This window comes from Meriones unguiculatus, chromosome 12 (assembly GCF_030254825.1).
Source record: "Meriones unguiculatus strain TT.TT164.6M chromosome 12, Bangor_MerUng_6.1, whole genome shotgun sequence".
NCBI lineage: Eukaryota > Metazoa > Chordata > Mammalia > Rodentia > Muridae > Meriones > Meriones unguiculatus.
This window is the reverse complement of record NC_083360.1, coordinates 37,193,902-37,218,185: the sequence shown is the minus strand read 5'-3', so window position 1 is coordinate 37,218,185 and position 24,284 is coordinate 37,193,902. Positions and strand designations below refer to the sequence as shown.

Sequence of the window (24,284 nt, the reverse complement as noted above, 5' to 3'; positions counted from 1 at the left end):
ATCTTTCTTACCTGTCCTGGATTTTGTTCCTTTTCATCTCCAAGATTTTTTTTTTAAATTTCAGAACTGTCATTAAAGAAGTTAAAGAACTAAAAACTTCATCCTCGTTCCCTGTGCTCCAGCAAATCAAATCAACTGTTCATTTTTCTCATGTCATCAACATTCCTTCAGGAAGTAGTAGGGCTACCTTCCCTGGCCCCATCAGAGAATCCCACTCTCATCTTGCTCATTACACAGTACTCACCCAAGTGAATACACACAAGCCACAGACTCATGCTTTTAAACGTCAATACTTTTTATGTTAAAATAACTTGTCCTTTGAATTGCTTTGGGTAAACTGGAATAAACTCCTCAACCTAAGATTACTATAGTCAACTCTTTTGATACTCTAAAAAACTGCCCAGACGATTTCAGGAATATGAAAACCTGAACTATCTTTTGAGAGCCAGGACTTGAACCCAGGACCTCATTACTTGGTAGGCAAATTGTTACCTAAGCCATATACAACCTTACCCTTGAATTTTCAAAACTGAAGGGAATGAACTGACAATAGAATTAGGAATTGACATGAGAAAGAAATACAACCTTTAAGCCAATGTTATTATAATAATCTTTGTTGATTTCAGTCCATTTCATCTTTCAAATATATGACATGGATAAGACAGTGGATAAATTCATACCAAAAACTGCCTAAAACTCAGCAAGTTGAAGTCTTCAGTCATATACTGAAGACCATTTCCTACGGCTTCAGATTCTAAGTTCTAATGCTTGAACTGAAGTGAACTTCTGATCTCTTTGGCTTCTTTGTTTTTCAACCTGCCATTACCATCTCCCTCCTACTGTATGCTGGTCAGTGACATGCAGAGAGCAAATCTCAGTGTAACTAGGTGAGTTCACTCCCTGAAACCAGCAAGAAAAACACAGGTGTATGAGCATCTGAATCCCCGGTGTAATTACAGAAATGAAATCACCCTTTGAAATAGATTTTAAGGAAGTGTTTCTTGAGCCGGGAGGCAAAGGACAAAAAGCTTCTGGCAGCCTTCTGTAACTCAATAGCTCGGATAAAGAGAAAAAGAGCTGTATAGGCAAGCCTCTGGCTGAAGCACTTACAGCTAATCAAGAGAGAAAGATCCAGAGCACAGGCAGGAGCCTACAGGACTGTGAACATGACTGAAGTGGGAGAGGCATATGTATGGAAAAGTCACCATGAAGCTGTTAATGTGTACCAGTTACTAATAGTATGTTCTAATGGATACTAATGCTTGCTGATACTTGCGATTAAAAATGGCAACCAAAAGAACATGTAAGAGGCTGCAATTCATAGCATCATTCTGGCCAATGCATGTATCAATAGAACAACTTACTGCATGTAGAGAAGTGGGGTAAAATTCTTTATTTATGTATAGATATAAATATGCAACATAAAATGTACCTCATATTTAACACGCAACTAAGAACAGGCAACTTTTTATTTTTCATAATATTTTTATTGATTATTTGGGATTTTCACATCATGAACTCTGATCACACTCACTTTCTATTCCTCCTAGGTCTACTCTCACCCTTGTGACCACCCCTCCCCCAAAAAAGAAGAAAAAGGAAAAGAAAAATGGCACAGGGTGGCTAGCTTTTTTAAATAAAGTTATGAAGAAGAAATAAAACAAGTCAGTAGTTGATATTATCAAAGTAAATACAGAAATAGATATGAAATTTCAAAAGTAAACTGGAACACGATCATTGTCCCAATGGGTAAGTGACCTTAGGCTTTTTAATTCACTTAAACATACATGTATAAGTGTATTACATAAATATAACTAATGCTTCCAGAGACAATTTTTCATATCAACATTTAGGGATCTTATGATTTTTGTTGGTTTGGTTGGTTTTTTTGGTTTTTTTTTTTTTTTTTAGACTAGTTAATACTCTAATGTCAAATAATGTTAAACAACCAATCAGCTTCCTATGGAGATGTGCCTGACTTTCTGCTCGATGACCACGCTACCATGGGTTTTCATACTTCTCTGCTAATTTGTGAGAAACGTGGTACGTTCATCCCTGAGCCAACGTCCTCTTGAACTTTATTCTGGGTTTGAGTCTTGGTAGATAAAACTGTAATTGCCTCATTGAGAATGAAGCATGATCATCACTCAGTCCTGTCATGAGCCCACAGCACACAGATTAACTCCTTGATTTTTGTGGTTTTCTAGGAGTGTTTGTGTTTACATCCAGGGCCTCTGGCATACTGAACAAGCACTTCAACCTTGAACAACAGCTCTAGCACCAGCTTTTAAGTTCTGTCGTAATTTTATCAGTTGATATGCAAAAACAATTTCTTTTACTTAGTAGGATGAAAAATGTTTTTAACCACTTAATTCCTTGTCCATTAATTCTCTGTTCTTTCAGGTGCCCGTTTCTTTATTAAATCACTTTTAACTACCTTGAAAATCATCACTTCCTGGTTTTTAATTTAAAAATTTAACCCTGTCTTGGCCTTGGAGAAGTACTTATATTTTAACTCTATTTCATTTATCATTTTTGTTTTGTTTTTTGTTTGAGATAGGATCACATATAGCCCAGACTTGCCTCAAACTCACTATGTATTTGAGGCTAGCCCTGAACTGTTGGCTTCTTGACTCTACCTGGGGGCTGAGGTTATAGGCATGCCCATCTTACTTGCTTTTTTGTTATTTAAATCTTTCACGCCAACAACTTATCAATTAAAAAAATTAGTATTTTTACTCTCTTTCCTAGATGCAAAGAAAGCAAAATTTAAGGAGTTTTGACAAATTAACTCTATCAGCCATGACTATAAATATTATCAATATTATCAATATTGAATATTATCAATATTAAACCAATGGCAAATTTCTAGTTGCTAATGAAAATTACTGCAACTATTATAATTCTACATCCCCTTGAGAAGATCCTTCAAATATTTTAAAATTCAAAAGGAAATCCAATTAAGCCTAAAAGAATACAACTTTGGGGATTTTTTTAATTTACAAGTTGGTCAACTGCCCTTTTGAAAAGTGCAAGAAGGAAGAACTTTCTATTGTTCTGAATCTGAAACTAACCCCAGGAATGTAGCCACAGAGACACTGAATTCTGCTGTGTCACTGGCCACTGTGCACCTGTGAATTGCCTCCTTTCATGAGACTGTTTCCCTGTGGGGATCAAAATCTGCCCTCTCATCACATTTTCATGATTTTCTTCTCATGTGTCCCAGAATCTCGCTTGGCATTTTAATCATACTCCTGCTAATGGGAATGCCTGTAGGACTCTTCTCCCTTCCAGGCTTCAGGCTCTCACTTCTAAACCCTATGATCTGCTCTAAGTGAAAAAGCCCATCAATGTCCAAAAGCACCAGGTGAGCCCTGCCACAGGCTCTGCTCTCAAGAAAAATAATCAATCATCCGTTGAACCTATTAATGCTTGAAAAGTCATGGGTCACCTTTCCAAGCAACCACGAAGCCATCTGCTCTTTTAGCAGAGTCCCAGGAGGCTGTTCCCACCAGGAGAGAGTGAAGAGTACATCTGACTTTCACAGCCCTTCTCTGTGACCTTCATGGGCATGGGGGTCCCTGTCTTACTCCCTATTCCTGTCACATCCCACCCCAAGCAAGAACAGAGATTTTTCTTTTGTTCTCAGCACAGCTCAGATAAGAATTCAAGAAACCATAGCAGTCGGAACATACATAAAGGATGTGTGCAAGAAATACAGTGAACGTTTCTTACTTCAGAAAAAGTAAAGATGAGGGCAGAAAGGAAAAGTTGGAGCAGTGGTTCTCAACCTGTGGGTCATGACCCATTTAGGAGGGTCACATATATGTTATCTATCAGATATTTACATTGCAATTCATAACAATAGCAAAATAATAGTTATGAAGTAGTAATGAAATAATTTTATGGTTGCAGGTCACCACAACATAAGGAACTGTATTAAAGGATCACAGAATTAAGGAGGCTGAGAACCACTGAGTTAGAGGAAACAGGGCAAAATTCATCAGTCTGATTCCCAAAAAAAAAAAACACATGAACAAACACCTTTGAAATGATTAGTCCCAATCCAGTCTATAGTCTCCAAAGCCATCATGACATATGTTCAGTATCTCCACAGCACCCACACTGATGAAAGGAAACACACCAAAGGTGTCTCCTTATGCCTTCCTCTGACAGAGCACTAGGGAAAACTGCTGTAGGGACTAATATAGTGAAACAAAAGGAGCATGAGCAGCAAGGATTGGCTGTCACAGAAGCCCCTAAGGCTGCCCAAAAAAAGACAAAAGAATGAGCTGGGATGGGGCTCAGTAAGGGAGCTCTTGGCACTTGGCCCTAAATTTGATCCCCAGCAGAACACACAACAATAACAACAACAAATATACTAGTGAATCAAATTCAAAGTTAGTCAGAAATTTCCTCAAATGAATGGAGTGAATGTAGTATAAAATATTTAACAAAAACTCACAGGAGAATCTAGAGCTCAATTAATGTTATAAAGATTGCCTTTCATCTCAGATCCATCTTCTTCTCTACCACACCCCTCTTCAAAAATAGAAAGGAGATACAGCATGTAACTAGGGGCCCAATATAAAAGAAAACCAAACAAAAAAAGTATTTAAAAAAGAAAAGCATTGAAAAGCATTGAGAACAAATACGGGACTATGGCTAAGCTGCCAAAGTGTGAGCCACATTCCTTAGAAACCATCAGCTATCTAAACATAATGGTGAGAAACAGACAAGCCAAGCACAGGCCAAAGAAACACGGGCCAGGGAGCATAATATGAAAGGAAATAAATAGAAGAGTTGTGAGCACTTCATAAAGAAGAGTGACTTCATAAAAACAAGACCTTTAAAAGATGACAAAGTGAAAGCTTATGGAGCTAAAGGAGAGAAAGAGGGGGGAAGAAGAAAATAAATTTTGCACAACTGACTTAAAAACCACAAAAATAGACACTGGTTACACATGAATTCTTAAACACATAAAGTTGGAGGTATAAATAGTGATCTTTTAAAGTATTTTAAAGGTAAAAACATTAAAACAGAAATAAGTAAAGACTACGCAATATAAGAATTTAGCATCTCTGAGGGGAAGAATTCAAAAAAGGGAACCCAAAAATGTTCAATCTGAAGATTAAAAGAGCAATTTTGTGCTGTGTTTCAGAAAATTAACCAGTCTTGAACTGTGAAATTCAAGCTATTCATCAAAGATAATGGAAGAACTAAAAGAAGAAAAGTGCAGGGCATGTGTTTACTCCCGTGTGCATTGTGTGCATGTGTGTGTGTGTGTGTGTGTGTGCGTGCGCGCGCGGGCGCACGCACGCTCTTTCAGTAATTACAGAACACAGATAATACAGAGACCATGAGCAGTAAAGGATAAACACTTGACAGTGAAATCCAACATGAAGATGGCATGAAACTTATAATCCAGTAATATCATTTCTGCTTTCAGTGCTGCTGGCTGGAAGCAGCTGAGCAGTGCCAATAAGATCCCAGTTCCAAAAGAATTGCAAATTTTTTATTCAAGAGAAAAAGCAGAAAATGTGATATCTTAAAAGTTATACCTAAGGATTTTTTTTCAAGCAGGTAAAAGATGTAAATCTACAGATAATAGACATGTAGTACTACAGAGAATATAGACACACCCTGAAATAGTATGTGGGGAGACGTTTGTACATACCACATACTTGTGTGTACACACCACACTAGCACTGGACACACACAGCATATATACATGTGTATACACGTGCACATGCCATGTGCATATACACCCATACATGATGTCCTGGTTGGAATTTTTTATCCTTTACACAAGCTACAGTCATTTGGAAAGAAGAACTCTCAATTGAGAAAATGTTTCTATAACATTGACCTATAATAGGCAAGTCAGTCTTGATTAATGGCTGATGTGGAGAATATAGTTAGAGGGTGTCCTCCTCAGTCTCCATGGCCCCTGCTACTAGGAATCATCTTAGCTGAGACTCCCAGTAGCAGGGGCCATAGAGACTGAGGAGGACACCCTATAACTAGGCAAGACTCCTAGTGGTGGGAGGAAAACACCAATACACGCAGAAAAACTTCAATCCAAAACTTACCCAGTCTACAAGACCTGCAGGGACAAAGACAGAACAGATAGAGCAGAGATTGAAGGAATATCCAACAAATGCCTGGCCCAACCCGAGACCCACCCCATGGAAGAGTTGCCCCTGACACTATTAATGATACTCTGCTCTGCTTGCAGACAGGAACCCATCAGAGTTGCCCTCCGAGAGGCTCTACCCAGGAACGGTTGGAAACAGATGCTGCATTGGGGGAAGCATAAGGAGTCTAGTGAAAAAGTGGGAGGAAGGATAAAAAGGAACTAGAGGTGACAAGAGCTCCACAAGAAGACCAACAGAGCCAAATCGCCAGGGCCAAGAGGGGCCTGTGGAGTCTAAAGCACCAACCAAGGACCATGCATGGACTGGACCTAGGTCCTCTACATATATGTAGCTGATAGGTAGCTCAGGCTTCATATGGGTCTACTAGTAAGGGGAGTTGAGACTGTCTCTAACATGGACTCTGTTGCCTGCTTTTTGATCACTTCTTCTTGAAAGAACTGCCTTCCTAGCCACAGGAGAAGAGGACAAACTCAGTCCTCAGGCAACTTGATGAGATGGGGGGGGCTCACCTTTTCTGAGGAATAAGGAAGAAGGGTTAGAAGGAGGGTGTGACTGGGAGGAGAGGAGGGAGGAGACTATGATGGAGATGTAAAGTGAACAATTAAATTAATTAATTTTTTAAAATGTTGATGTGGAAGAGTTCATTCCACCATGGGAAGTGCCATGCTGGGTATATGATTTGGGGTTGTATAAGAAATAAGGCTAGGAAAACCATGAGGAGCAAGTCAGTAAGCAGCACTCTTCCATGACTTCTGCTTCAGCTTTCTGTCTTGAGTTACTTCCCTGACTTCCCTCAATGAAGTTACCTGGAAGTGTTAAATGAAATAAATCCTTTCCCCCTCAAGTTGCTTTTAGTTGCGGTGTTTTATCACAGCAATAAAAACACTAAGAAACACATGCACACATCCATACCTACACACACAGACACTCACATTCACCAACACCCCCAACACATCTCACACACACACACACACACACACGGCGGGGGGGGGTCAATCTCAAGAACAGTTCCAGAAAGACACTCATCAACAGCGTAACTAGAATCACCAACAACTTAGCTCATCAACAACAAGAAATCAAAATTCAATTAAGTCTTTCTTTGGACTGCTAAGACGTTAGCTGATTTAGGATAGTGTCACAGAGAAACTACAGCTCAAGAATACAAGAAACGAGAATCGTGAGAAAAACAAAACCCAGGTTAGCCCATTGCCAGACACACTAAAGCAGAGTTCAGACCACGTGCTGGGATTAAACCATTTGAAAGACAAGGATTCCAGTCTTCACTTTCAAAAGCTATCTGCAGGTAGTATTTGGGATGTGTAAAATTAACTATAAAGAGGAAAGATCACCAAGAGTGAGGAGATGAAACGTACACAGTAGGTAAATAGTAAACGAATCAGTTACCACCACACAAACAAGACTTAAGACAAGTCACTGAGAGAACCACTACAAAAAAAAAAAAAACCAACAACAAAAACTTCAACATGAAAAACTTCAGCAATTTACAGTAAGGACTAAAAATATATGTGGTGTATACTTCATAGTCTAATACAGAGCACTTGACAAAAACAGGAAATGAAAGTTCAACTAGCCACAAAAAGAATAGATCAGCTGAAGAGAAAAAATGAAAATAGTTTTAGTTTTAGTAGAAAACTAAATATGTGTAATTTTACATGATATGTAATTTTGTGCAAAGACACCAGAATATTTAAATCAGTAACAAATGAGCATTGATAACTCATAAACGTGTCACAGTTTCTGCCCTGACCTCTCTGTTCAATGCAAACCTGTATCCATACAGTACCAATAGCCACCAAGTCAAATGGAGCCCAACAAATACATTTGTCTGGGATTGCCTGTTGGTGTACTTAGTGAGATGTTTCTTAGATGTAGTTAGTAGAATAAGGACCAAAAGTATCCAGAAGAACTTGTCCTCAAATATGTCAAAGCCTTGTATAAAATAATAGTAAGTTAAACAACGTGCTCTTCATTTAACAACAGGCAAACTGACCTTTGAGGTGAAGAGATAGCCCAAGAACAGAGCCATGCAGATCTGAAAATCTGACATTAAAAAAAAAAAAGCTAACCAATCAACGGAAGAACTTGCTATTCAACAACCTTGCCATATGACTGTCATCTTGAGAGATAAGGTGGGAGACAGGGATGGAGGAGTTCCTGCCATATGATACCCTGAACTAAATGGGAGAAAAGGAAAAATAAAAAAGAAACATGTGGAAGAAAACTGAAGGCATCATATTGGTGCCTTCAGACAAAAATTTCTTAAACTACAAAAAAATGTATATTAATAAATGTAAATTGTATATTAAATGTAAATAAATGTAAAATGTATATTAATGAATACAAAAAAATGTATATATAAAAATGTATGTATAATGTATATAAAATGCCATCTGTGTTCTTTAGGAAAAAAAAAATGATGAACTCATTTGCTTGCTCACTAGAAAGCCCAGAGGTTGTGGTGCATACCTTTGATCCCCGCACTTGGGAGGCAGAGGCAAGCAGATTTCTATAAGTTTGAAGCGAGCCTGGTTTTCAGAGAAAGTTCCAGGATAGCCAAGGGTACGCAAAGAAACCATATCTCAAAAAACCAAAAAAAAAAAAAAAAAAAGTAAAAAAAGAAGAAAGAAAGAAAAAATGAATGAATGAGTGAGTGAATGAATGAATGAAATTGAAAATAAAGTATACATCATGTCAGGCACCATTTTACAAACTGGGGAAACAGTGAACAAAGTAGACAGAGCCCCTGCTTCATAGAGGATAAAATGAATGACTAAATGGAACATCGCTGATCCAAAAACTTGAAAAAATTCACAATGCCCCTAAGTCCAGAAAGTTCAAAGCAATGACATGACATCACTAGTAGAAAAATACCACACGATGGAATTTTGTTTCATGTATAAAATAATTATATTACTGCGTAAAATTTCCTTCAGGCTGTATGTAAAAATTTCAATGAAAGATGAATAAATTTTGCGTTTAGATGAGATGCTTAGTTCTTTCCCCAAGGATCACATTATATGTACATGAAAATCTTCTAAAATCTGGAAAATATCAGAAATCTAAAGCATTTCTGGGGGCCCAGGTATTTTGCATACATTTCATTACACCTGCATCTGTGAAATGAAAGGAGTCAGGTTATTTAGGGCACTTAGAGATAAAGAAAACTAAGCCCCTCCTAAGCTTTTCTGCCCCCATGGTCCTGGGCCATTTTCAGGCAGTACACAAGTTTCAAGTTTCCCGACCAGTGGGATGGGCTTCACTAACACCTTGGAAACCATGCTGTAATTATTTTACCTGCTGTCCTTGAACTGACTCATGATGGAACCTGGACAAAGCTTAGAGGCCTGCGGAACACACAAGTAAATGTCCACCTCACAAACCACCCTCCAGACTGAGCCTCAAGACATTTTTAAAACCTCCAAGTGGCTCATGCAGCGTGTGGCTTGGGATACAGTTTAGAACACAAAGGATAAAGGGCTTTGGTGTACAAAATAAAATTGCTGAAGAATTAAGAAAGAAACAAGCTCCTTTGAAAGAGAAGCTCGTGCCAAGATCTCATTGGCTGAAGGAAGGGGAACCATCCTAAGTTTAGAATATCAAGGAAGCAAAATACATAATTAGTTTGTTACCCTAGACTTTGAAAACAAAGATTTCTGCAGTAAACATGAAGTTCTATTATGTCTGTTTGGGCTGCTTAGGGCCTCCCAGTGCCAACCTCTTAGAAATAGTGACTTTTCCAGAAGTGTTTTGCAGCCTTTGCCATTGTTGCTTCAGAAAAGCCAATCCAGCACTCACACAGTTCAAATAAACTAAAAGAAAATCGGTACCAAATGCCACCTTCAATTGTGGGCACAGCACAGCAGGTACTGTGAGGCAAGGAGCTGAGGCACTCCAAGAGCACAGAGGTCCCATGCCAGCCTAAAGCTGCTGCTTCAAGAAAAACCTTTACAAACCTTGATGGCAGTTGGACACTGAGAAAAAGGGAAGCTGACAAATGAAGTCTTTCTCCTTCCTTTTTAAGTAATTCTATTGAAAAATAATCTCTTTCGTCTTTTGACAGTCATTAAACATTTATTTAGCATTCACTGTCAAACAATGAGCTATAGACTCTGGATTTAAAGAAGTAAATAAGAAACAATTTCTTCCCTTGTGCATGCAAGAAAAAAAATTAAGCAGCGATGTGTACCCTGGGCAAAGATGCTCACTGGTAAGAATTGTCTAGAGACAAGGAAGCCATGTACCTTCAGATCACAACTGTGTGTTCTAGGACCAAGGGCTCACACTAATTATGAAACAGGAGAAAAAGTTCTAGAATATTGTCAAAAGCATTTCCTTATTGTTCTAGTTGCCAATAATAATAATAATAGAAACAGAGCATAGGTCATTAGCAAATGCATAGGACATATCATTTTCAATGAAGCATTTTTAAGCCGTCCATTAATGTGGCCAGAGTTTGGGTGTATGAGGGCAACACCTTTATTGTCATAGCTGAGTTCAGTGAGCAGAAGGGAGGATGAGCCCATAAAAAGTGAAGAAGATACCATAGGATATACAAAATTTGATTTAACAAATCAGGACAACAAATCTAAAAAGCAGAGAAATGCATATATGTAATCACCAGGCTGGAAATGAAGCTAGCAGATTTTTCACCTTCATGAAAGTAGATTGGAGCAAAAATGGAAAACTAAATAACCTATATTATACCGCTGTAGATGGACTAAATCACAAGCACAAACTACACAGGGCAGCAAGAGTTCAACATTGGATATGTCAGCCGGCATCATGTGACCTGTTCAGTCCTACTAGGAAGAAGTGGGGCAGCAGGCAGCACAAACCAGAACAGAAAGTTCCCTTCTGGTTACTATACAGTAACCATCTGTGTTACTATATGGTAAGGTCACTGAAAGCATGCCCAGCGTCTAGGTAATGCTTGACCCAACATATATCAAAGGGATAGAGAGTTGGCTCAGTGGCTAACAGCACTTACTGCTTTTAGAGAGGACCTGAATTTGGTTCCTAGCATCCCTATCAGGTGTCTCACAACCACCTGCAACTTCAGTTTCAGGAATCTGATGCCCTCTTCTGGCCTTTTAGGGCACTGCATTCACATGCACAAGGCACATACAGATAGACATATATACATAGAATTAAAATAGTAAAAGTAAATCGTGTATTATGACATGCATGTATATTTTAAATACTTATATATTTTACATGGAACATGATAGGATATCAAGATTCTCCTAGAAACAAGACTGTCTCTTCATGACAGAACTCATAAGACTAGTACCTCAGCTCCATCTGCAATGGTTCATGCCAATGTGTGCTGTGGATCAATAGCTCATCGTGTGAAGGCCACCAACTTCAACCCTGGTATTTATTTATAACAAAGAGTCTCCTGGCTCTGATATCTGGGGGGTATTCTGTCCTACTTGACTCACTTTAGTCTTCATCGGATAAACTCCCTAAGATTTCACTCAGTGCTGTTCACTAGAAGAGGCAGGAGCTCTGCTTCAGATAGATCCAGGTCTCTCGGTGCAGACCCTGCTACTTCCCCTAGGATGTGCCAACAATAGGCACTCCCTCTCCCTGGCCTCAGCTTCCTGAGTCTGTGAAATGGGTAGAAGAGTTGTGAGAATCCAGGGCTAAAGTTCATGATCAGCTTGGAGAAAAAAACACATGGATGCCATACGGGTCTGGGTAGTATGATAATAAAGCAGGTAGCCTATGCCAGAGCACTGAGAAATGCTTTAGTCAAAGAGAGCACCAGTCACTGGCATGTAATGAGCATAGGAAAAACTTGCCTTTTAGACATAGCTTAGTCAGTATCTCCACTACACCCATGGCTGCATCTGATAACCAGAACTCAGTGATATCACTCACTCAAAATAACTAGACACAATCCTAGACCACGACCATGATGACACACTCTGGACAGTATATACGCAAAGACCAAGAGCAATGCTCTGCTCTGCACATCTGGAGAGATGGCACCTTGATCTGCACTGTGGCGGGAGAGTCTCTCCCAAGATCCTGACCCTTGAATCAGAGAATTTTGCTAGTGGCTGGACCTGACCTTCAGCTAAGACATGCCACATGGGTGAACAGGCTTGGAAGACAGGCTGAGGACTATAGTCAGGAAGTTAGAGTGTGAACATTGTGTGATGACCCTCGGCGTAATAAAATACAGCTTTTGTTTTATTATGTTTCTACCTTCTTGTTTGTGACATGGCTTCTACCTCAGGCCTTCTGCTCCCTTTGAGCCATACTCAGCCACAACTCCCTAGCTCAACAACGACACTCAGTGCCTTCTGTCACTTCCCTCTCATTCCTAAGGAGTGCTACTCTCCTGACAGGAAAGCACCACTGCACACAGGTGCAGCCGTCCTCAGAGCTCCAGACTGTGGCCTAAAGGACAGCACATGCTAGTGAGTCATCCAGACCAGACAGTATTCCTACATTCCCTGGGACTGTCCTGGGTGCCTGGCATAGGAAAGCCATAGCCAGGCCCACATAAACTCCAGACCTAGACAGGGTTGTAGCATGCACTTACGATCCCAGCATTAAGAGAGTTGAGGCTGGAGAATCATGAATGTAAGCCCAGCATGGGCTACATGGTGAGAATTCTTCAACAAAAATAGGCCTATCTATGCCAAATCTACAATTACAGCAAGGAAATCTCATGTTCTGTTCCTCAGAAGGCTCCATCCTACACAAAACCTTTTGGTGGTCTTTGCATTTTTCTCTCCAAGGTGTTGGTGATGACTTCAACAAGAATGGCAGAGAGGAGGGGTGTCTATTTCATTTTCCCCCCCTGGCACACAATCAGATGGGTAAGAAATTAATCACAACGGCTAGTACTTGGAAAGCAGTCATTTTCTATTCCTTTAGAAGGCTGAAGATTCTTACCCTCAGGCCAGGGGGTAAGACCCAAAAGACACCTACAGGGTGTCTATACCCAAACTACCTGAGACCCTTTCTTCCTACAGGCATTCCCTCGCTCTCCTTCAAAGATTCATTTTTCCTGGCTAGCAGTTTGTGTGTTGACTTGTGCTTTGAGAAAAGGGATGGGAGGAAAACAAAGTCAAAATCAAAGGATTAGAAGCAAATTAAGGTCAATCAGAATTGAAAGTGCCGTGCGATCCCTTGATTATGAATAGAACAGCAAGGAAGCTCAATGCATACTTGCTCTGGGCTCTAAAACCACAAAATGTGTTTGCTTCTCAGGAACTGGATTTCTGCACTGCTTTTCTCAGGTTACTGAGGCATACCCAGATGATGTGCAGTGGCCTCACAATGACACAACAGTTTCGTCCCCAGGGTCAAGCAGTGAAAACAGCCTAAGACCACAGCAGAACCCTGGAAGTACTTTTTAATGATCTTCTTATCTATTACATGATCACAAGATTATCACCCAAATGTGTAAAGAGAGTTCAGACAGAGCTTCAGACTATCACGAGGCATCCAGATATTAATGTAGCTGGCTAATATGGTATCTATGAGACTTAATTATGGAAAATGAACAACTTCTCCATATCTACCGGGACCCACGAGAATAATGAAAGGGAGAACACGCTGCTCTGAGGACCTCCTATCTCTCACCCTGATCTTGTTCAGCAGCGTGTACATCTGGAGCTCTTCTAGGGTGGCTTGCTACTCAGATACAAAGCAACAAGTTCTGTGATCTGTCAGCAGATAACCATTTAGCAGTGCCCATAAGGCACTTAGGCCTGACTGACTGGGCCCTGAGAATGGGTTGAGCCTGGATAACATCTGTGTTTAGATGTGGATTCTGGTACCTACCGATATGTCCGAAAGAGGAGGACTGGCCATTGACATAACAGCCACCGTGGCCTACGGAAAAATCATCTAATCAACATCAACTCTAGTCCCCTGGACAGTGCTAGACAACCATCAGAAAGATGTGAGTAGGGGCAGAGAGGATTCTGAGAGTTGGACAAAGCTGATTGACCCCCAGGACTTGTGGCAAAAAGCTGAGAACAGCCATCGTGCTATTCTCTGGGGCGTTACAGTGCCCAGAAAATTCAGCAGACTTTGTCCCGTCTGTCTACTCAAATACTACACAATTACACTCAAATACTACTATTCTGCTGGGTGTCAGACCCCTAGGTCATAGTTGCTCACCTTTAAACCTTATGATATTGTTAGCTAGAATTTAGCAAGAATCAGAATCATGGGACACCCCCCTGCCAGTCTATCCATTGGGAAATTCAAAAATCTAGGAGAGGAAAGATATTGTGGTTTACTTTGTGATGACTGGAGATTTTAACTTATTCTTAAAGAAGTAGTGTTCTCTGTTTTTGTTTTGTTTGAATTTTGAGGCACATTGTCCTTGTACAACACAGGCTGGCCTTGAACTCACTAGGCAGCAGGGGTGCCACCATTCCTGGAGAGAAGTTGAACTCTAAGTAGCAAACATCTTCCCTTACACCCAAGTGAGTTAAGTAGAGCGTTCCTCCGTGTAGAATTGTGATGCCTACAGATTAAGTCGTGCTATTTAAATGTACCAAATTACCCAAGGTATGGGTAATTATCTCTTGAGACAGCGCTTGTTCTAATAAAGATGGAACCCAGCCTCAGCCAGGCTATCACTGGGGTTGTCCCCTGCTGCTCCTAGGGTGAAGAAGTCCTTACCCCCCACTCCCCAGCACACCACAGTGATTTTATTTGGAAACAGGATCATTGGACATACAATTTTGTTAGAACAAAGCCATGCCAGAATAGAACGAGCTCTGACCCCATGTGGCATGCCCTTTCCTTAGGAGAGAGAACTCTTGAATAACACAGAGGGGATGATGAGAAGAGACACGGGAAAGGCCGTGTATACATTACTCCTCAGAGAGGCTAGCCTGCCCACCCTCAACCCTGGGCTTCCAGCTTCCCGCTCAGAAGCAAGGCTTTCCTTTTTACCCCACTCTGGGTGCAGTGTTTTGTTACAGCAGCCTAAGAAGGCTCATACATGCCCCATGGGCAAGCATGGATTCATCCTAACTGCCCTAAAGCAAGATCACAGGCTCACTCCTGGAAAATTCATCTTGATGGGAAATATCTTTTGCACCATCAAGGCACAGCAAGACTCCTAATCCACAGAATACCGGTTTCAGGACTGAGACTGCAGCGGCGAACCTTAAACGCTGTTATTCATTAAAGCCACTTACAGGTCAGTTCACTTGAAGCATATCCAATGTCTGCTAATGTTCCGTTTGAACATTTGAACCTTTGAGGTACTTTCCAATGAAAGGGTATTCTGAGATTTTAAAAGATACACAACTACAGCATCTTGTCGGGAATGGTCTTTCAAGATCAAGATTTTATATTTTTTTAACCAACCTGACTAAGAGTTTATATGCTTTACCAATGACCCCCTGGTACCTGCTAACAGAACCTTAAGTCAAATATATTTGGCAGGAAAGCTTGAACTCATAACTTCTAACTGCACAAAAATAGTAACAAGAATAGGATCAGCCTCTAAGATAATATTTAAAAAAAAAATGATCTGTCCCACTTCTGGGCTTTATATCTATGGTTGTTTTCAGTTTCAGAAAAATGCAGAAAATTGAGGTCAGCAAGTTTTTTCCAAAAGAAAGTTATGCTCCACACCGAGTCAGGTCGAAGCATCGTGGAACTCAGGGATGGATGAAAATCTCAAATAAATAAGAGATTCTTTTTTACATGAAACAGATACACAGAACACACACATAAAATGTCCGAGGTTTAAGGGAAACTTGAAAATGTGTGGCCTTCCTTACTAAAGGGAAAACCTTTTTAAAGAATGTTTTAAGGGTTACACCTTAAGTAGGTGATTCAGAGTTAGAGATGACAGAGAAGGAGATTCAGCCTGCTTAAGGCAGGCTGATTAAGAGCCCTCTAATGAAAACAGATCTGAACTGTGTGTTAAGCATAGAAGCTGCTATACTGGCACATCCTCATAGACTTCTTCCAAGCCATGCCTGCAGGAGGAACATGAAGAAGACACCATAACTCTTGTCTGAACCTAACACAAAGTATTTGTGGTATCACTATGGCCTTTTAAACCAACAGCCCTGAGAATTGTGTGTTAGAGGGGCCTGGGGTCTGGGATATATGTCATGGGGTTCTGTGTTGAAAAGTACAGACTAGAAGGACATTTCCAATATAGTTTTATCCTTTACTGCCTGTAGTTGAGAATTAACTGTAGGGTTTTTTTTTTTTTAAGAAATACAATGTCTGTATATTAGTCAGCTCTCTGTTACTATAAGAAAGCAACTGGTACTCATGTTATAAAGAGAAAAGTTAATTTGATTCACAGACATGAAGTTCTGGTCAATGATTAGTTGGCCCTATTGTTTCAAGCCTGTTGTGACACCATATATCATGGAAGAAATTTGTTGTGGAAAAAAACCACTCACCTGATCATAATTCATAAAGCAAAGAAACAGAATAAAGGACTGGGATTTCACAATCCCCTTTAACAGCATGCCTGCAGTGACCCAATAACCTCTCATAGCTTCCAGTACCATAGAACCATCCCACAAACCAAGCCTCTTCCCCAGGAGATTTTACAAAACATTCAAGATCCAATGTGCTCTGCTTATATACCACATGATACATCAATACCCACAACTAACCAAAGTCTTCAGCAAGACTATCCAAACTCAAACAGCTTTGTTAGCTCTCATTAGCTGATAAGTTATCAGGATCCCCTCCAGTGGGGGTAAAAGGAGGGAGGTTAGTAGTAGCCATTAAGAACAGAAATCAAGATGTATGAGGTCTGACAGCAGTGACCCCAAGCAAGATCAACAATCAGGTTGGGCAGTGTTGTCATCCATAAACAGAATGGGCTCAGCTACTCTCTAGACCACATCAAAACAGAGAATATTAAAAAAAAAAGAATTACGACACTCCCAAGAAGCAATGCTTGATAAGTTAGTTACTTACTTTATTGCTATGACAAAATCCCTGACAAAAGAAATTTAAGAAAGCATTTGTTTTGACGTATAGTTTGGGGACCTACAGGCCACAGCGGCAAGGAAGGTAGAGTGGGACCAGGAGGCATCTAGTCACCTTGCAACCACAAGCAGGAAGTATAGAGTAATGAATGTTTATACTCATTTCTCATTTTTTTCCTTCTTACTTAGTCCAAGACCCCAGTCTGTGGAGCATCATGTTTAGGATGAATCTTCCCATTTTTATTATCTTAATCTAGATTACCTCTCACAGATATGCCCAGCGATATGTTTCCATGGCGATTCTAGATCCTATCAGGTTGACATGGTGATTAACCATCGCACTCAGTTACCAATATTTTTATTTCATTTTTAAAGTTATAAGTAATGGATTTGGTTGCTGTGTAGTTCAGATAAATAAAAGACAAATATATAAATTCATGCATAGATACTGGATACAGTGGTGTTGATGAGCTTGGCAGAATCTGTCTATGGACACTCCTGTGAACAGCATCCACTTCCATCAACATGCCCAGAATCAATAGGTCTAGGAAGCCTCCTCCTAGAAAGCTAATCAAAGAAAATTGTTTCCAAGAAGATATACCTGGGTCTGAAGAGATAAATGTTGCCAAGAAGATGTACCCAGGTCTGAAGAGATGAATCCATTGTTAAAGAGTTTTCTGTGCAAACATTAAAACCCTAATGGCTGCATCTCCAGCATCCACACAATAAAGGAAAAAAAAAAAGCTCACTCAGAAGAGGAAATAAAATAAACATATGAAGTAGATGGAGGGAGGAAACTGGGTGGGAGGGGGGTAGGGACGAGGTGTGGGGAGAGCGAGGTGGGAGGACTGGGGAAAATAACAGAAATGGGAGAGGGCATCTCTGGGACAGGAGAGGCTCTCAGGAGTCTATGGGGGTGATCCTAGTTGAGACTCCTAGTAGTGGGAGATATGGAGCCTGAAGTGACCACCTCCTGTAGCCATGTGGGACTCCCAATGGAGAAAGGGAGACACCAACCCACCCATAAAACCTTTCACCCAAAATTTGTCTTGCAATACATGTAGGGATAAAGACGAAGCAGAGATTGAGGAAATGGTGAATCAATGACTGGCCTAATTTGAGATCCACCCCATTGGGGAGAGCCAACCCCTGACACTATTAATGACACTCTGCTTTGGTTGTAGACAGGAATCTAGCAGAACTCTTCTGAGAGGCTGCACCCAGCAGATGATGAAAACAGATACAGAGACCCACAGTCAAACAATAGGTTGCTGGAGAAGCTTTGTGGAAGAGTGGGAAGAAGGACAGAGGGAGCCAAGGGGGTCAAGGACACCACAAGAAGACCTACAGATTCAACTAACCTGGGCCCATGGAGGCTCGCAGAGACTGAACCAACAACCAAAGAGTAAGCATGGGCTGGACCTAGACCCCCTACATATATGCAGCAGTTGTGGAGTTTGGTCAACATTTTGGTCCCTAACAATTGGAGGAAGGGCTGGCTCTAACTCTGTAGCTTGCCTCTGGATCTCCTTCCCCTAGCTGGGCTGACTTGTCAGACCCCAGCAGGAGAGGACAGCTTAGTCCTGCTGCAACTTATTGTACCAGGAAGGGTTGGTATCTCTTGAGGGGCCTCCCCTTCTCTGAGAAGAAAGAAAAGGGGAGTGGGGGAAGGGGGAATGAGGGTGGAATGGGAAGGAGAGGAGGGAAAAGGCTGAGATCGGGCTGCAAAGTGATTAAAAAAAATTAAAGAAAAGAAAAAAGGTAGGCATGGTGGCTTACACTTGTGATCCTAACACAGGTTAAAAATAGGAGAATCCCTGGAACTTGTCAGCCAACTAGTCTTGCTGAATCAATGAGCTCCAGGTGTGAGACCCTGTCTCAAAATCTAAGGTGTCCAGCACTGAAAAGACACTAATGTCAATCTCTGATACATATGCACACACACATACACACATACACACACACCAAATAAACACAAACACATACATATACCACAAATGCAAAAAATGTGCATTCATGCATCAAGGAAATAGTCAAATAAGTTATGTGCGTGCATCCAATGATAAGCTATTATGCAATAAAACCATTGGATAGGAAGACCATACATTAACTTTTTAAATGTTAGGCTTCGATGCTTAATGAGAAAAGGAAAGTCTATGACATTAACAACCAAAATATGTGTATTGGAAACAAGCATGTGAATCATGAAAACAGAATTTAATTGCATTTAAATGGTTTCCTTGTTCTCATAATAATGCTTATGCAATAAATAAAAACTCAAAAGTAAGACAATGAGTGGCTTTAAACATAAAATTAGACTTCCGATAAACAATTATTCAAGAGTAGTAGAACCTTAACCATCTTAAAGATAAATGTTACCAGAGGGAATGAGGGAGAGGCTACAGCTGGGATACAAAGTAAATAAACTGTAATTAATATTAAATTTTTTTTAAAAAATAAATTTAAAAAAATTTAAAAAGGTAAACATTATCTATCCATTATCTTATTTTTTTTAAATATCTATAACAAAATGCTCTTTCAAGAAACAATGGGGGTTGGAGATTTGTCTCAGTCATTAAAAATCAATATTGCTCTTCCAGAGAACCTGTACTATCAATTCCAGAAGACCGGATACCCTCTCAGGCCCACATTCATATGTACATATCCACAGAAAGATTCACATAATTTAAAAGTAAAATACCTAAGCATATTTGTGCACACCTTTAATCTTAGCACTTGGAAGCAGAGGCAGGTGGACCTCTCTTAGTTCAAGGCTGACTTGGTCTGCATAGTGAGTTCCAGGACAGCCAGGGCTATGTGAGATGAAAACAAAACAAAACAAAGAAACAAACAAACAAAAATCTTCAAATTTAAATAATGGACCTATAATCATAAAATAACCAAATGAACAGATTCTTAAGTACATGTAAAATACACAAATAATACAAATACAAATAATGCCAAGTTCTTATCCACTGAATAAAGGTTTATTTGAAACTGTTTCTTCACTGAGATTGGATGTCCCCATCTATTCCAACACTTCATTTCAACAATGTAAAAATCAGAATTTACAGATCACCACTGGAGAAGAAGAAGCTAGGGAAACGAGGTCAGCTTAAAGACATTCACCCAGAGGGGCCTGTCCTCAATATTTCCACTGCAATTGATTAAGAGATGTGAGCACATTGCCATTCTTTTGCCTGAGATTCTGTTCTGACCTGTTCCTGGTCCTGAAAGCTGGTCGCCTGGAGCTCTACTAGCCTCTCCTCCTCTCAGAGCCCACACCTCCCGTCCTAGATGGCTAAGCCACTAGTCCCTTTCACACTGTGCTGTGGTAAGAGTCACTTCCCCTCGTCTGAGGGCCCTGTCATGAGAATATCAAATGCACTAACCTTTCTGGCCATCTCACAGGGAAGAACTCCAACTAAGACAGTTGTATGAGTCAACCAATAAATGGCAAAGCCCAGTTGGGGAGCTGCACACTCTACATGGTGTCCTATGTCCTTTTAGCTTTGTTGTGTGAAGAGCAGCGATCCAACAGGTGACTTTGTGCAGCTAACATCCCCCCCTTGCACGTAGTAGTTCCTGAAAAGGTTCATATAATATTCTATTGGGTATTTGGTTGGTTTTCTCAGATCTGATTATAGTCCCTGGAGCCAGTTCACACTTGTCTTGTGGCCCATGGTAAAGACTGTATAAATGCAATAAGCAGGTATTTTAGTCCTCCTTTTACTAATTCATCTAAAGATGTGGTTTTTGTTGTATCACCATCACCATTGTCATGATTATGGGTGTTTTAAGCTCATGGGTGTTTTAAGATAGTGCCTCCAGGAGTCCTTTCTGAGATTGATACTCCAACCAAGAACTATGCATGGAGACAACCTAGAACCCCTGCACAGATGTAGCCCATGGTAGCTCAGTCTTTAAGTGGATTCCCTAGTAAGGGGAACTGTCTCTGACATGAACTCAGGGGCTGATTCTTTGATCATCAACCCCTAAGGGGGCAACAGCCTTATCAGTCCACAGAGGAAGACAATGCAGCCAGTTCTGATGAGACCTGATAGACTAGGGTCAGATGGAAAGGGAGGAGGACCTCCCCTATCAGTGGACTGGGAAAGGGGCATGGGAGGAGATGAGAGAGGGAGAGCGGGATTGGAAGAGGATGAGGGAGGGGGCTATAGCTGGGATACAAAGTGAATAAACTGTAATTAATAAAAAAAAATAAATGTTTAAAAATGAATAAGAAAAGATAGTGCCTCATACCGATCAAGCTGATTTTGAACTCATTATGAGCAGAAGATGACCTTGAATGCCTTTATCCTCCTCCCTCTGCTTGCAAGTGCTGGAATTCCAGTTGTGTAGCAGCATGCCTGTCTCAACCAAGGTTTTTCGGACACGTCTCATGTGCCCGGCAGGGCTCTAGAAGCTGTGTGCATATTGTAAACACATGGAAAAAAAATGTTCTGCTCTCCCTAATGGTGCACATTCTAGCCCAGGACCCACAGGCAATCAATAAGTAACTCTACAGCATATTATAGAAGATAAATACTGATGAGGAGAATGAGTTGGTGAGAGACGAAGTACAAGAGGTCTCCGTTTTAAATAAGCAGACACCAAATAAGTAAACGCATGAGCAGAATATCTCTGTTGAGGCTGTTTTTTCCACGGCAAGGACTGCGTGCAAAACTACCACTAAGGAGCGAGGGAGTCTGGGTGCCACCAGCCACTCTGTCAGTAGGCTGTTGAAGTTAACAAATTCACATATTCAAAAGAAAAAGAACAGTGTGCTCATGAGAACCCAGCTTCCTCTGTAACTCTGTTTTCTGGGAAGACAGGTATCCATCCCAACACTTACATATCAATGAAATCCACTGTTCACAAAAGGAAACCACATCGGCAGAGAAAACACATCCACAGTTCATCAGAAGCCTGGGTCTCACTTGCTCATCTCTGATATCAAAACTTGTGTACAAATTCTCAGCTGCATTCTCCTGATCTTCAAGACTCAGGACAGAGGACCCTTCCTTTAACTCTTCTCTTTATCACGAGAAGAGTGGGAGCACACTCTGCTGAAGGAGCAGTCAAATGGAAGTCAGATGTCACGACAGGCAGGTCCACTGCTGAGACATCTCAGCTGCCTGGGCTTACTCATCAAGAATGAAGGACTGTTCGCCATGACCAGACTTCATTAAAATACACATTTAGAGGATTTTTTTTCAACTGAGATATTAGCACAAGTTTGGTTTGCACAACTCCAATGTGCTCAGAAAAGCTTACGTGCCGTAAACTAAATACAGTTCTGAGGGGGAAAAATGTGAATTAACACTAAGCCAGGAAGTCATAGACTAACACTGAAGGGTGTGTGTACGAAACCCAATTTTTTGCTCTTGGTCCTTGGGCTTTAGAATCAGCATCCACAATATTATGTCTATGCATTACACATTTCTGATGCTTTGTTCCTTAAGCCAGAGGTTTGCAGCTCAGTTTTTTTTATTTTTTATAGCAAATGCCCCAAATGTCAATTCTTCAAGCTCCACTTGTCACTTTATTTCTAAATTAGCCCTTCTCTGGTAAGATTCTATTCAGCAATAGAATGTCCGTGAGAGGTCAGCAACGATGGACTGTAGGATAGGTTCTGATGAGAAATTACCCTGCAGTCCGGGTCCCCTGTGGATGTTGGCACATTTCAAGAAATCAGGGTAGGTCAGATCAGACCCCAATCCCTACCCAGTTCTCCCTCCCAAAGCCCTCTGGAAATCCAGAACACTTACTGGGTGCCGGAGTCTGCAAAGCCAGTTCTTCCATAGCAGAGCTTGGAACTGGCGCCAGGCATGCCCCATGCCGGCTGCTCCCTGCTCAGTTCAGGAAGTCAGCTTGCAGGGTCGCTGCTTATATCTGCCAGGCTTCAGCAGAGGCATGTGGCCTATTAGCCAATTCTAACAAAAGTGAGTGATGCAAGAGAGACTATTGGTGACTTGAATACTGCAGGCATCAAATGTCCCCTGGTGTTCTGCCTCTGTTGAGAAATCTTATCTTTTCACTAGTTGTGTGGTGTTGGGGAGGGTTGGGCTCTAAGGAGCTGCCCTAGGGGCCCTTCCTGAACATAAACAAGGAGCATGCCCATCATTTCCCCAACCACACACAAGGGCACATGCAGGAGAGACAAGGGCCACGTTTTCCACTGACCTCCCTGAGGTAAGTGCTTGAACTCTGTTTTTCTCCACTTTCCAAAACTGTCATGTATCACATTAGTTTATCAAGATATTTATATCTTTGTAGCCCCACAGCAGACATTTGGGAAAGAAAAAGTGTGGGCAGAGGTTGATTCTCATTTTGCTACCAAACTCCTATAGAGCACTCTGTCCTCAACCTCTATCTACCAGGAGGACTAGGATGATTTTCAGAGCAAATAACAAGCTGCTCGCAGGAGACAAGTATAACCATCGAAGGACACAGCAAGCCTAGGGTTACTCCTGAGCTCCATGTAACCCCTGCACCCTGTATTCTCTCTGCCTCTCTCTGTGTGTCTCTCTCTGTCCCCCTCTGTCTCTGTGTGTATGTGTCTGTCTCTCTTTCTCTCTCAGGAGGGTTGGGGCTCTTTGGAGACCAGAGTCAACCATGAATGTCCTTTCTCAGGAATGCCATCCACCTTATTCTTGAGACAGGGCCTTCTGTTCGCCTACAGCTCATGCTTTCTGATGGATAAGTCTCGAGGAGTCACCTGTCACTGCCTCCCCAGTGCTGGAATTACACAATTGTTTGTGCCACAATGTATAACTTTGTATATGGTTTTGTGAACTTGAACTCTGGGTCTTCATGCTAACATTGTAAATGCCTTGCTGACCCAGTTATGCTTCTTTAGCCAGCTGGCTCAGAGCCATTGATTGCTCCATTGTCTCAGGTGCCAGCCCTCTTCACTTCCTGTGGCCCCTAGTTGTGGCCGGGACATCAGGCAACGTGGTATTGTGGTCTTCCATTTCATAAAGCAATTTTCACAAGCTCTGGATGTTCTATAAAAAGCTTTTGCAACAGGAAACAAGGACACAGGGGTCATTTAAAAACATTAATTTCATATTAATATCTATTATATAAGTGGCAGAGGGAGACTAAAAGCCTTTACCTGGCACAGTGGAGCCCAGTGCATGTTAAGTGAAAT

General features: G+C 41.0%; 1 protein-coding gene across 2 annotated transcripts in view; it reads right to left on the bottom strand.

The window, feature by feature from the left end:
• Positions 1–23,007, bottom strand: part of Abca13 (ATP binding cassette subfamily A member 13) — a 440,297-nt gene extending 417,290 nt beyond the window's left edge. For both annotated transcript variants that reach the window (XM_060365661.1, XM_060365662.1), the window contains exon 1: positions 22,900–23,007. In XM_060365661.1, coding sequence (XP_060221644.1) covers positions 22,900–22,968 — 69 coding nt within the window. In that variant the 5' untranslated portion in view covers positions 22,969–23,007. The remainder of the gene's footprint in view (positions 1–22,899) is intronic.
• Between the last annotated feature and the right edge of the window lie 1,277 nt (positions 23,008–24,284).